At 41.3% G+C, this 13,236-nt stretch overlaps 1 protein-coding gene across 4 annotated transcripts in view; it reads right to left on the reverse strand.

The window, feature by feature from the left end:
• The window catches only part of ATP7B (ATPase copper transporting beta), a 42,605-nt gene that overhangs the window by 15,741 nt on the left and 13,628 nt on the right, over positions 1–13,236 (reverse strand). For all 4 annotated transcript variants that reach the window (XM_021376844.1, XM_021376837.1, XM_021376828.1 and 1 more), the window contains exons 2-10: positions 8,705–9,932; positions 6,913–7,149; positions 5,402–5,565; positions 4,316–4,477; positions 2,716–2,792; positions 2,177–2,351; positions 1,369–1,602; positions 1,090–1,181; positions 825–952 (exon numbers count right to left, since the gene is read on the reverse strand). In XM_021376844.1, coding sequence (XP_021232519.1) covers positions 825–952; positions 1,090–1,181; positions 1,369–1,602; positions 2,177–2,351; positions 2,716–2,792; positions 4,316–4,477; positions 5,402–5,565; positions 6,913–7,149; positions 8,705–9,884 — 2,449 coding nt within the window. In that variant the 5' untranslated portion in view covers positions 9,885–9,932. The remainder of the gene's footprint in view (positions 1–824; positions 953–1,089; positions 1,182–1,368; positions 1,603–2,176; positions 2,352–2,715; positions 2,793–4,315; positions 4,478–5,401; positions 5,566–6,912; positions 7,150–8,704; positions 9,933–13,236) is intronic.

The following is a 13,236-nucleotide window of genomic DNA, read 5'->3' on the forward strand; positions in this document are numbered from 1 at the left end:
CAAATTTCCTCCAATTGGTAACTTTGTATGGCCACAGGAGTTTGAGCAGTCAGTCTCCATTTCCACTAACCTCAGTTTTCAAAAACTAAAAAAGTTTACTCTGGGACAAAATTCACATTCTCACACTGTTGCTTCAAGAATCTCTACAAAATCCCTAATTTCTGTTCTTAAGGTTAGTGATAATGACTGGCTCTCCTAAAGTTAAGGGCGTCCTTCCTCCCCAGGCAAAGTAAATACACAACTAAATCAAGCAAGCTGATCACAATGTGAAGTTTTTAGATCCTTCAACTTATTTATAAGAATTACATAACCAAATAAATCCTTACTACGCTTACAAAATGAAATGAAAATCTCAGAAACTGAAGAAGTTCTATGACTCTTAATGAGCACCAAGTCATGAGACTTTCTTTATCTCTCCTTGCTCCCTTGGGCAGTCCCTGTTGAAAGCCCTATCTGATATCTATGCGCATGACCTCAACATCTCAGCAATATTTCCTTTAGAAGTCACAACTGAAGATGTACCTTCTCTACAAATATATTCCAACAAAACTCCCACCATGTACCTGGAACAATGACAATAGTGCTCAGCCTTCACCCATCCCATTAGTACATTAGTAAAAGAGACCAAACTGAGCTGAGACTCTTCAGTTTTTAGGGTATATGCAGACACAGGATTTGGATTCAAGCTCACAAAGGCCAGGAAAAGAGTTCATTAAGATGGGAGGTTATTTAGACAACACCTTTTGCTTTGGATCTGTTCTCTTTTCATGTGAGAAAAAGTTACAGAACGTTTCACATATTTGCGTAAGGGTAAGGGAAGTTACCAGTAATGAGAGACTCATCTGCCATAGAATTGCCATCAATGACCTTCCCATCCACTGGGAACTTTCCACCAGGAACAACCTTTACAATATCACCCCTCTGAACCAGTTCAACAGGTACCTGCTCCTCTCTGCAGAAGATAAAAGTAGAACAGACAGGTCACTTATGTCATGGCCTTCAAAGTCATAATGGTTTCACAGTAACTGCTTTGAGCCCAGTCTGTGTACCTAAGTAGGTGGAGCTTTTTGCTTCAGGAAATGTAAATACCTGATGATAGAGTGGTCAGGACCAAGAGTCACTACAGTGGCTTCCGTGGCTTGAAGAGAGATAAGTTTAGCAAGAGCTTCTGAGGTCTTACTCTAAGAAACAGAGAGAGATGCTGAGATATACAAATGCTGATGTCTGCTTAATGCAGTGATCCATGAACTCTAAATGGTCATAGTGCAGGCTACTCCACACATCCAAAACATCTGACTCAAACTCATCTGAACAGTTTTATTCTGTTCTCATTATAAATGCACAATATTTCACATGAAGATGAGTTACCTTTGCTATATGTTCAAGCCATCTCCCAAGGGCAATGAATACAAACAGCATTGGAGGAGTGTCAAAGAAAGTGACAGGGCTTTTCTCTGCCTTTTCAATTATTGCCACCAACAGGATCACACATGAATACACATAAGCAATCGTCGTGGCCAGTACGATAAGCACATCCATATTGGCTGCCTTGTGCTTCAGTGACTTGTAAGCTTGTATGTAAAAATACCATCCACCAAGAAACTGTTGGTGTAAGGGTAAACAGACACGTATTAAGATCACAGTAATGAAAGCAAGGAGTATATAATACCATCTGTAGAACATGCAGTAGATAACTGAAGGGATGGCTGTCCCATTTGAGTTTTATTTCGATATAGCTGTAGTGGAGAGGTCTACTGGAGGTTGAATCCCTTGTTATCCTCTCACTTGCCCTTACTTGCTCTCTAAACAACTCTGCCAGCTAAATCCTGGCAGATCCTATCCTTTTCCTAGAAATGCAAAATAAACAAAGCAAAGAAGTTGAAGGGATTTACCTATAGTTACCCAACCAGTTTGCACCTGATCAAGTATTTATTTGTTTTAATATTACTTTCCCCTCTTGGAAACTCTACTGGGACGACAGTGACAGGAGTAAGTGCAGCGAGCAAGCAAGAATTGATAATTTGCAGACAAGTGCCATTTCATTCCACATAGGTGTCACAAAGAAGAGGGCAGGTAAAATCCACTAAACCTTTCCAGTCTCGTGTTTTTATCTGATCAGATTACATAAATGGGAGATGAACAAAAAGCAAACCTCTAGGAAATACTCTGGACATACCTGAACAAAAGTGCACAGGACAAAGAAGAGAAGATTTAAAATAGATAATCCAGGAATGAGATTCTGCTCCAGCACCATAGACCCATGGTGTTCGCCGCCAGGTATTAGCATATAAATCATTAGGATTAAGACAGGAATACCAAACACTAGGCTGCACAAAAAAGACTTCCTCCACCTGAAAAGTAGAAGCTGTAAATCCCCAGTCATAGCACACCCTGCAGTACCCAGGCCAAACACCGTGCTGACAATACAGAGCTAGGGCTATTAGTGCTATTCTAACACACAGCTTCAGGATATTTGGGAAAGAACCAAAACATCAGGACAGTTTTAGTGTCTCCTACATACTTAAATGTATAGACATTTATCAGTTAAAAACCAGTACTAATGAAAGTAGTAAAAGTACTCAAACCAAATAGCAAGTCATAAAATTAAATATGTTTTACACAAGAATAAGCTAAATTAACTGGGGAAAGTGAGGAGGGTGAGTTACCAGAGATGATCTACATACATTCATTAGTGAGAGGAAGAGAAGTACTTACTGCTGTATTTCCTTTTTATGATCCAAGTTATGTGTATTTGGAACTCTTCTGGACACAGAAGCGTGAAAGCCAATTTCCTTTTTTTATTAAAAGAGGAGGAAAGATGAGTTACTTTTGATTAGACTAACTATATTACTTATAACATACTTAAATGACCCTGCTTTTAGAATAAATGTCAGAAAAGGACACTGTTCCATATTTAATAAATGCCAACTTCTTATTTATTTTCAGATCCTCAGCAAGAGGATATATCAGATACTACTCAGAATGTGGACTGTAAAGTACTTGTGTTACCTATACAACAACACAATCATAATTCAGTAAGTGTTCTGGCTTCCTAGGCAAAGGCAGCTCCCAGTGACAGCTAGCATTCTGCTGCCTTCCTCCTCACAGCAATTTTACACCCTTTAATCCCCACTGGTATAAATGATAGATGGAAAACACCACAAAGGGAGGTAAAAATGTATACAAGCTACTGGGCTAGTAAACCTTGCTAGCGTCTCCTTAACACAGCAGTTGAGTAGATGTATCTGAAGTTGAAAATCAAAGTTACCAGAACCAATTTAAACCTATTAAGCTAACTGAAGGGAACAGCTATATACATATATTTGCAAGAAGCTGGTTACGACTGAAACTTTGGTGACCTACTGCAGTGCAACCACTCCTTCCCCCCAGAATTAATCTTAATAGCTGCATTATGAGATGTTCCTGTGGCAAGATACATCTCAAACAACTGCTCTACCAGTCTGAACAATCTACTATTTGTACGTTGATCACTGCTGCCACATCAGCTCTGCAGAGCTGAATAAATACTATAAAGATGTGAAGGGAAAACAGACTCAGCTGTTCTCCTGATTAGTTTCTGTGTGTGGCTCATCCAACAAGTTCTCTTCCTTTCTGCTGAAGCAGAGGAAAAGGTTTTTTCAACACCTGGGCTACAATAATAGCAGAACTTATGATCTCTGTTGTCACGGTAAACCAGGATATGTTTTTCCTTCCATGGCTGTTTCAGTTGAAAAGGTTTCTCTCCAAATCAGCATGGGAATAAAGGCCAGTGCATACAGAGATTTGGAATGCTCCTGGTATGAACAGGGCTTAGCTCCCTGCTGCTATACAACTTCTTTCACAGTCTCTTTCGGAGACAAGAGAAATCGTTTTTTTTTTTTTTTGGAGTATCAACACTTCACTGAAACAACTGGAAATCAGAGACACATGATTCTGCACAGAGCAGCCAGAATGGACTTAGTAACACTTTCACCAGATACAGATTTAAAAAGAAAAAAAGTGGGTTTGTTGGATTTGTTTTTTTTTCTTTTCTGTAACTTTTGGGATGTATTTTTCAAGCAACAGACTGGACAGACTGGTAAGCTATGCACTTCCGCGCAGCACAGGAGCTTCACTACATGGTAAACACCGTACATTATCTATAAAAGACAGTGAAACCCCTCAAATATCAGCTGCTTCTTTTTCTTTTTAATTTCATAGAATCACAAAGAGGTTTGGGTTGGAAGGGACCCTTAAGATCACCTAGTTCCAGCCCCCTGCTATAGGCAGGGGCACCTCCCTCTAGTTGTTTATAAAGAAATGTTCTAAAACCTACCTCAATTATTTTTATGATATCTCGAGGTCCTGTAATTTCAGGGTCAAACTGGATGTGAGCTTTGCAAGTAGCAAGTGCAACTGAGGCATAGAATATGCCATTTGTTCTCATAAGTTTGGATTCAATATTGTGAACACAGGAAGCACAAGTCATCCCTGTAATCTGAAGTAAACACAGTTTTAGGTACAGTTAGCCATCTCTTTTCACCACTGGTGCTAAGAAGGACCAGTACGTCAGTCATTTTAGCTTTTGCACTGACAATGCAGGTATCAGTGTTCAAGGAAGTTTTTTGTTGTTGTCATCACTTTTAATGAACTGAATATTCACCCAATATTTGTTAATGAATTTAAGATACTGTTACAAACATACCAGTGACTGTTCAAACTCTGCAAGCAGTGACCCAAGGCCTCAGCAGGAAGAGTTTATAGAGCTGTCTTAAAGGAAACAAATATAACTATCTACTTTTATTATTATAAAATTCTGCAACCAGCAGTTATATTCACAGCAGCTTATTTATACAGCAGCACTAGCACATTGTATTAACAGCAATAGTACAGCTAATAGAGTTCTATCAGCAGCTACATTAACACTGCCTGAGTCAATACACACGTGAGCATGTTTAACATCATCATCCCTCCTCAAATCTCCTGGTGGCTTCAGCACGGCACATTCCCACTTTCTGACCTATTAGCATAACTACAGACTGTTATTTTCTGTCTTACTGTATATAAACATAAGAGAAGAAAACCAGACTTTTGAAGAATCTGTCCTTGGTATGAACTATTTAATAATTTCATCCAACATTCTCAGACCTCTATACAAAGCCCCTAACATTCTCATCAGATACCTGATGACTTATATTTCCCGTTTCATTTCCCCTTGCTAACAAAAGTTTCAGTGCCTTTGACAGGTTCTTCTAAGACAAACTCATTTTCTCTTTCTAGCAATTAAGCAAAATCAGTGTCACCAGACGGAACTGATCTGTTGAGGCCATATCTCCTTAAACAAAAGCATTTGCAAGAAAATACTTCTTCCGAACCCAACATTTCCAAAACCAACACACAATTTCAAATACATGTTACTTACAAGAAGCTCCACATTTCCCTCTGTTTCTGAATGATCTTCTATGACTGTGGCTTCAAAGCCCAAATTCTGGATCAACTGTGCTATTTCAAGAGGCTGTATGAACTCTGGCTTGTATTTTATCTCTGCTTTACCTGCCATCAGTGCTACCAACACTGAAACAATACCTGCAGCAGCAATAATAAAGAATGTTAGATAACCTAGTTCAGTTTTTGAGGAAGAAAAACAAAATATCACATGTGATTTTCAGTGAGAACTGTAGCAGCTTAGTGTCATTTTATATCTAGTAATCTCTCTTCTGCCTCCTCCTGGTGTTGTTCCCTGGTCAGAGCAGCAAAGTTTTTACTGAGATGCAGCCATAGCAAAGTTTCCTATAGCAACAAGAGGAACTGCAACAGCTACACGGGAAAGGAGGCTATGGTCTAATGAGACAGAAACAATGTTCATGAGCAATTTCTGCACTGCTAACTCCAAGCTCTACCCTGGTTTGTTTTTTTTTTGTTGTTGTTTTTTGTTTGTTTGTTTGTTTGCAAACCTAAGTTTGCAAAGCCCTAAACAAATCCCACTGGACATCAGGCTCTTTTTTTTTTTTTAATCTAAATTTATAATCAAAAAACAAAGCATAAAAGACACAGGAAACAAAACAAATTGCTAGTAATTTCTTGATTTTTATATCAATGCAGGGAGACCATCACTGAGAGACTGCATACACAGGAATCAATAACCAAAACCCGCCTAAGGCATGCTGACATGCACTAAAGCAGGCAATGCTGATACTCATCCATTCATGCTCTGTGTGGCCAGTCTGCAGAATTCTAACCTGACAAGACTTGCTGTGCCTAAACTAATATAATTACCCAGGCACTGGAGCAACACATTTATTTGCACCTGCTAGTGCAAATGTATGCCGAAGAATACGTTTCATACCACGAATGTCAGAGCTCTCAACAGCTTTGGAAGTGATGGATTGCTCTGCAAAGAAGCAAGGCCCTGAGAATAAAATGAGAACAACTTTTCTGTTCTTGTCTTGAGCCTTATTTCAGGGAATAATTAAGGTTGGAAAAGACCACTAAGATCATCTAGTTCAACCATCAAACCATCCCCACCATGACCACTGACCATGTACCTCAGTGCCACATCTACATGGTTCTTGAACACCTCCAGGGACAGTGACTCCACCATCTCCCCGGGCAGCCTGTTCCAGTGCCTCAACACTCTTTCTGAGAATAGATTTTTCCTAATATCCAACCTGAATCTCCCCTGGATCAATTTAAGGCCATTTCCTCTCATCCTAATTTGAAATGTTGATTATATTCCAACCACTTACTACTACAAAACAATTATGTCCATCATGTAGGTTCACTAGACAAACAGCGATGTAGTTATGTTAGCTCTAAAAAGAATATTAAGCCTATTTAACCTCAAGATGTTCTACCACGGCCCTTCCACTGACCGTATGGAATACCTTTTCCAACCAGTAGTCCCTCAGGACACATTACAGTCAAATATATTACCGTCTTCTTTCTGCAAATTTCTTTCAATGGTAGACACACACGATGCACAGGTCATGCCAGTGATTTGTAAAAAACACTTCTTGGCTGTCGCTCCGCTGGGCTGGTTTGGCTCATCAAGGTGAGGGCTGTCTGGAAGTGCATCAGAGACACAACCCTGGTGAGGAGGCTCTGGGGCTCGAGGCTGTGCTGCGGCATCACTGGCATCGGGCAAATGCTTGTATTCTCCTGCATCAGTATCTTGAATAAATGCACAATAAACTGAACAAACACTACTTACAGGGCAATAGGATGACGCAAAACTACATGCAGGTTACATCAACCAGGCAAAGTCTCTTATTTGTTTGAAAGGTGATACGGTAATCTTGGTCTCTTGGTGGAAGAAAATTATAGATTGTTACTATGTATATAACAATAGGCACTCACCTGCACTACTTATATGACCAGTTAGCTCTATACAACTCCTTTTCACTTTCAGATGGCAAGTGACTCCCTCCAATGTCAGTGTTTAGATCAGGCAGCTACCTCAATCTGACAGCTACCTCTGCTCAATAAAGATACATTAGTATCTAGAGGATCCTTATCCAGCACAGAGTACAGCCCAGCCTCACATTCATCTTGTCTTTGTTACCTTTTACACAGCTCATAGCACTTTGTTCCTAAAAGGGAAAGGAAAAGCTTCTCAACAGGTTTCTCTTTATGACACAATATTTATAATGCCAGTACTGCAAAATGAGTAGTGGAAGGATTTGCAGCACTCAGAACTCAACTCATACATCCATAGTGATCATCTTTGTTCTTTGCCAGATAACAGGCATCCAGCAAATAACCCTCCTGGCTCCAGCAGCACTCTCAAACCATCTCCCTAAGACAAAAGAAGGTTTGTGCAAAGGAGTAAGTGTTGCTTTTAAACATGTTAAACACAGAGGCTCCTCTCCTTTTCCATAGATAGGAGCTCTCCCACCAACAAGTTACAAAAGAAACAAATCATAATTTAACATCATACACAGACTCCTCATCGGTAGCTGTTCCACAGATCCAGAGGGATTGGATCCATGAGAAAAACGATTGGGTATTTTGGGTTTAAACCAATCTATTCCAGGTATACCACATCCGTATCTTAAAGGAAATTTGTTCCTTGAGTGAAGCAAGTAAATATTGCTGCTTTTGAAATTTGCTAGAGAGGAGATTAAGCACCATAGCAACTTCTTAAACACTGAGTATGGGAACAAATTCCACAAACTGTGCTGCAGCTAACACGTAGAAGTAGTGTCGGCTCCCAAACACTGTGTGTGTCTTGGCACTCACCTTGCCGACAGCAAGGCTTAGGTCCCTAGCAAAAATTCTCAAGAAATAAAGATCAAAAGATTCGGACACTAAGAAGGGATTTTAGCTAGGTAAAAATTGGTTTTAAATGAAATATACTTAATTAAGTTTGTATGTTTTTGTATTTTGGAATTTAAATTAAAACAGTCACTTTGACAGATCTTATAGCATCCTGGAGGAGCCCATAGGAAGAAACCCACTCCAGTGGTAAGGGCATCTGCCACTCAAAAGACATTGTACCAACTTCCAAGCCTTTTGGCTCCATAATGCAGATCAATTCTTCCTGTGCAGTTAAGGGCTGAACTGTCTCTCCCTTTCTAAGTGAGATCAGATCAGACCAGTCTCTTAAGAAAGGCAAAACCAACACAACATTTTCCTCTCCTCAGAGAGAGGAAAAGAAGACGGTCTCAGTTCAGATATCACACGGCCTAGCCTGGCATGCTACTCACAGAAGACAAAACACTGTTACCTGTCAGCAAAGATGCATCAAATCCCATTTCTTCTATGGCAGCTCTCAACTCCTCTCTATTTGTGATAGCTGGATCATAATGAATGGTCCCAGTCTTGTCTGCTAAAGAAACTCCTACATGCTGGACACCTTGTCTCTGAGATATTGTTCCTTCTATGGACTGTACACAGGAATTGCAGGTCATGCCATCAATCCTAATAACAGCTGTGCACGTTGTGTCTTTCAATGGCTCTCTTAAGAGATCACATACCAAAGCAGAAGATGGAGATGCTTGGTTATTTGTTCCTGAATCATTAGGGAGGCAAACTTTAAAGTTTCCAGGTGGAAGGGATTCAATAGCTTGCTGCAAAGCAGGCAAGGTAATTAAATTCGGGCTATACTGTACAACAGCACATTTATGCTCCAAGGAGACTTCAATACTTTGTATGCCTGGAAGAGAGGATATATTTCCTTCAATGTTTCTGACACAGGATTTGCAGTGCATGCCTTCTATATGTACAGTCACTGTAGCTGTGCTGCTCTTGTTGGCAACCAGTGGATCCAAACCCTCACTCTGGAGAGGTGCTCGTGTCTCTTTGGGGCCTGCACTCTGCAGGTTCCCAACATCAAGCACACCAAGCTTCAAAGGTGCTGATTTACTCTTAATGGTGCAGTCGTACCCCAGGTTACTGATATGGCTCCTAAGTTCCTCAGGCTGAATGATATAAGGGTGGTAAGCAATAACTGCTTCCTGGTTACTGAGAGACACCTTGATTTTTGCCACACCGTGAAGCTTCTTAATCTTTCCTTCAATGCTGGTGACGCAGGACTGGCATGTCATGCCTTCTATCCGAAGCTTTATTACTGCTTCTCTCGAGCATGGCAAATGTACAGACACTGGTGTCAACCTCTCTTCTGCTATGTTAGCGTCAAAGCCCATATCCTCTATTTCTTGGCAAATCTGTTCAGGGCTTATTTCTGACTGTAGATATTTTACTAAAGCATTATTCAGTTCAAGGGACACTTTAATACTCACAACACCCTTAACTTTGGAAATTCGTCCTTCTACTGACTGCACGCAAGACTGGCAAGTCATTCCCACAATGTTGACTGCAACAGTGCGCTCCTGGGAAGATGGCGAGGGCATGGCTTCAAAGCTCTCCTCATAGCCCATGTTGTCAAAAGCAAAATTCTGTTTCATTTCGGGTTCCAGCACACAGCTAGGAGGAGAATCAGCATTGGACAAAACCTGCAGAGCAAAATAAAAATAAAATGTGTGCGTCCTTATTGCTGTAAGCAGCAGTATTCCATTGAAATGTTTCACGACACTGATTTACACGTTGAATGCATCACCAACTAGCTAAAGCAAAATGTTCTCAGCAGTCCCAACCCGATCATCTATAACTGAAGCACTCTTGCCACGCAGCCTGAGCTCTGCTCTTCCTAGCAGACTGCCACCTGCATAAAGGCTCAGAGGAGGGTCCTCACTGAACATCCCTCCACATCCATGAGCAGTTAGCTCAGTTTGTCCCTCTCACTATGGAAACAAAATAAAAGGTCCACAGAAAACAGATTCAGGAATTCCCTGAGAGCCTGAAACCAGGCAGGACTAGTGGCATGCTATCTGCAGAGCTGTACACGTGTGCACAAGGGTCTGGACTGTCTGCACATATATAGATTTTTGAAGTTAAAATCTACTCACAAAGATTTTAAAAGACACGAATGTATGCAGATGCTTCCACTATTGTTTAGCTTCATCCACCTCTTTGAGAGGTACCTAATAAAGAGGTACCTGATACTGAGCTACAAGAACTCACGGGTTTGATCCAATACCAGTTCTAAGGATGTGACAGCCATTACTGAAGGAGATTAGCCCAAAGTAGACTATCCAGTAGTCAGACCGTGGTCTGCAATACTGCAGTTCTACGGTTCAGTACACTCTATTCAACTGAAAAATGAAACATTAATGAAAATTACAAAGGCAACATTTCTCACAGATGAGGTAATCAGAGCATAACTCTGTCATTAAAGGACGTTGCTGACATCCGATCATGAGGAAAGCACAGAAGGGGAGGGACAAGCCCAAGATTGTTGGGTTTCATGAAAAAAACATCAAATTTCATTACTGTCACTTGAGGTAACTTTTTATTTTAAAAATCTAGATGGAAGCTGCTATGACAAATCTATTAACTTGCCTGTGAAGCCATAGGACCTCTACCCCTTATTAAAGCACCTAATGCTGGGCATTACAGCAGTGAAGGGACAGGAGGAGGAGTCACTGGATCAGGCTCAACAATACTAATCTCATTTCTGCTAAAGAGAAGAAAACTGTCTACTTGGTACAGTGCAATGAGAATTATGCAGGCTGCTTATTAACACTAGACTGCACCCAGTTCATTTGATGCAGTATTCAAAATCCATTAACTTGATTTTGTTTCATGCTTAGACAGCTTGCGAATAATGATGTGTGGGTCATGATCAAAATGGAAAAAATTAAGCACAAAAAATTTGCTTTCCATTTTCTCTGTGCTGTATTTATTAGAGCAGGAGGCGCCAACTCTCTGGGAAAATACAACTGCTGGTAAACAGACAGAAGCTGTCACTTCAGTCACATGCAACATTCCTCTGAATCTCACCTTCAGGAGAAGGCAGAAATGGGCTTCCTGAAGTGCCCGTCACCTCCTGTACTAAAAATCAGTTCCCTGAGTCTTTGTCATGGACAGTTATGGAGAACAGTAAGTAAAAACTGAAAGCAATTGAGTCTTCAGGCTTGACTCCCATGAGTGGTGCAAGCTTGGTTTACAGAACCACAGCGCAGCAGAGGCTGGCAGGGCCCTCTTGTACTGAAGGCCCAGTGCTGGACCCATTATTTAGGTGTGGCCTCACCAGAGCTGAGCAGAGAAGAAGGATCACCTCTGTTAACCTTCTGGCAGTTCTTTGCCTAATGCAGCCAAGAATACCATTAGCATTCTCCGCGACAAGAGCACACCGCTGGCTCACATTCAGCTTGGTGCCCATCAGGACTCTTGGTTTAAAGCCACCAGTCCAGTACCAACCAGCACTCTGCTGCAAAACCATGAAGCAGTACCTGGGCTCACTGCATGCATGGCATAACCACACAGTGTGTCAGGGGCCATGTGGGTTTCAGTGAAGCTGCACTGTCCCCAGGGGAGTGGGTAAGGAGAAGGCACAGCCACCACGATGTCACAGGTACTCAGACTAGCCTGGAGATGCAGTGAATACCTTCAGCTCTGCAGCATTATGGTGCAGCCCCTTGCTATCCTGGTGCAAGCCCACCCTCTGTGCCTCACTCCCTCTCTGCTTGTGGCTGTGTAGCAGGGTTGCTGGCAAAAAGTCACATGGATTTTAGCCATCCCCTTTATCCCCCTTACTCTTCCACACTGAGCAGTGTCAGGAGTACACTGCCCTCTCTTTCCTTCCCAGAAGTTACTGAAATCCTCAACATAAATCACAGAATCACCAAGGTTGGGAAAGACCTCCAAGATCATCCAGCCCAACCGTCACCTACCACCAATACTCCCCCACTAAGTACAACATTTAAATGTTTCTTGAATATTTCCAGGGACAGCAACTAAACCACCTCCTTGGGCAGCCCCCCTCTTTCAGATAAAACAGAAACAGTTAATGGTTCCCATTTAAGAGCACAAAAGGCATGGTTATTTCCTCTTATTCGTGCCCTTCCCATTCAAAATAATACTATCGTAGAATTGTAGGATATACCAACTTGGAAGAGACCCACAAGGATCATTGAGTCCAACTCCTGGCTCCACACATGGCCCAATATATGGAAAAAGGCTCATTTTTAAAGGAAACTGTCTCTCATACACTATATTTCATATGGCGTTTAAGCACTCATTTATTTTAATGTCTGCCTTGAGAAGCTTATTTCAATATTGTTCCTTGTCTTCTCCTACCTAATTCCTCCCCCTTAGAACCTAGAAGAGACTTTGGCCATGGTGGGAAGTGCTTATCTTCACAAACACCTAGCAAAGCAGAAGGCCTAACACACTACAGGAGCTCACTGTGTGCATTTACTTCGGCTCAGATGACAAAGGCATTTGTGTTTTGCATTCTCTGATGAAACAGCATGAGAGCACAGTGACACAAGCATCCTCCTCGCCTGCTCCTGTCCACTGTGCTTCTGGCAGCAACTTGTAGACAGAAAACAGGCAACATCACAGGTTTTATGTCCTTCACTGCTTTGTCCTCCACCTCACGCTCACTAACCACCTCCATTTTTCTACCTAGTGACATAAAAGCAATTCAAATTAAATTTATAAAAGGGTTGAAGGTTATTTTCTGCCATCCAGTCTTTTGAAAAACATAAAAGCAACTACTGATTCCACTGTTTCAATATGCTGTTAGTCACAGAAACACCAAAACTTGACCATCACTTGATGCTTTGCACAAAGAGCTGACCCGACTTTTTGAAGAATAGGTGAAAACATTTTGTTCATCATTTACCTAAAACTGGTTGTCTGGAGAAAAAAAACAACCAACCCTGCAGCTCCCCGAGCATCGCCCAAACTGAG

The sequence above is a fragment of the Numida meleagris genome, chromosome 1, assembly GCF_002078875.1.
Source record: "Numida meleagris isolate 19003 breed g44 Domestic line chromosome 1, NumMel1.0, whole genome shotgun sequence".
Lineage (NCBI taxonomy): Eukaryota > Metazoa > Chordata > Aves > Galliformes > Numididae > Numida > Numida meleagris.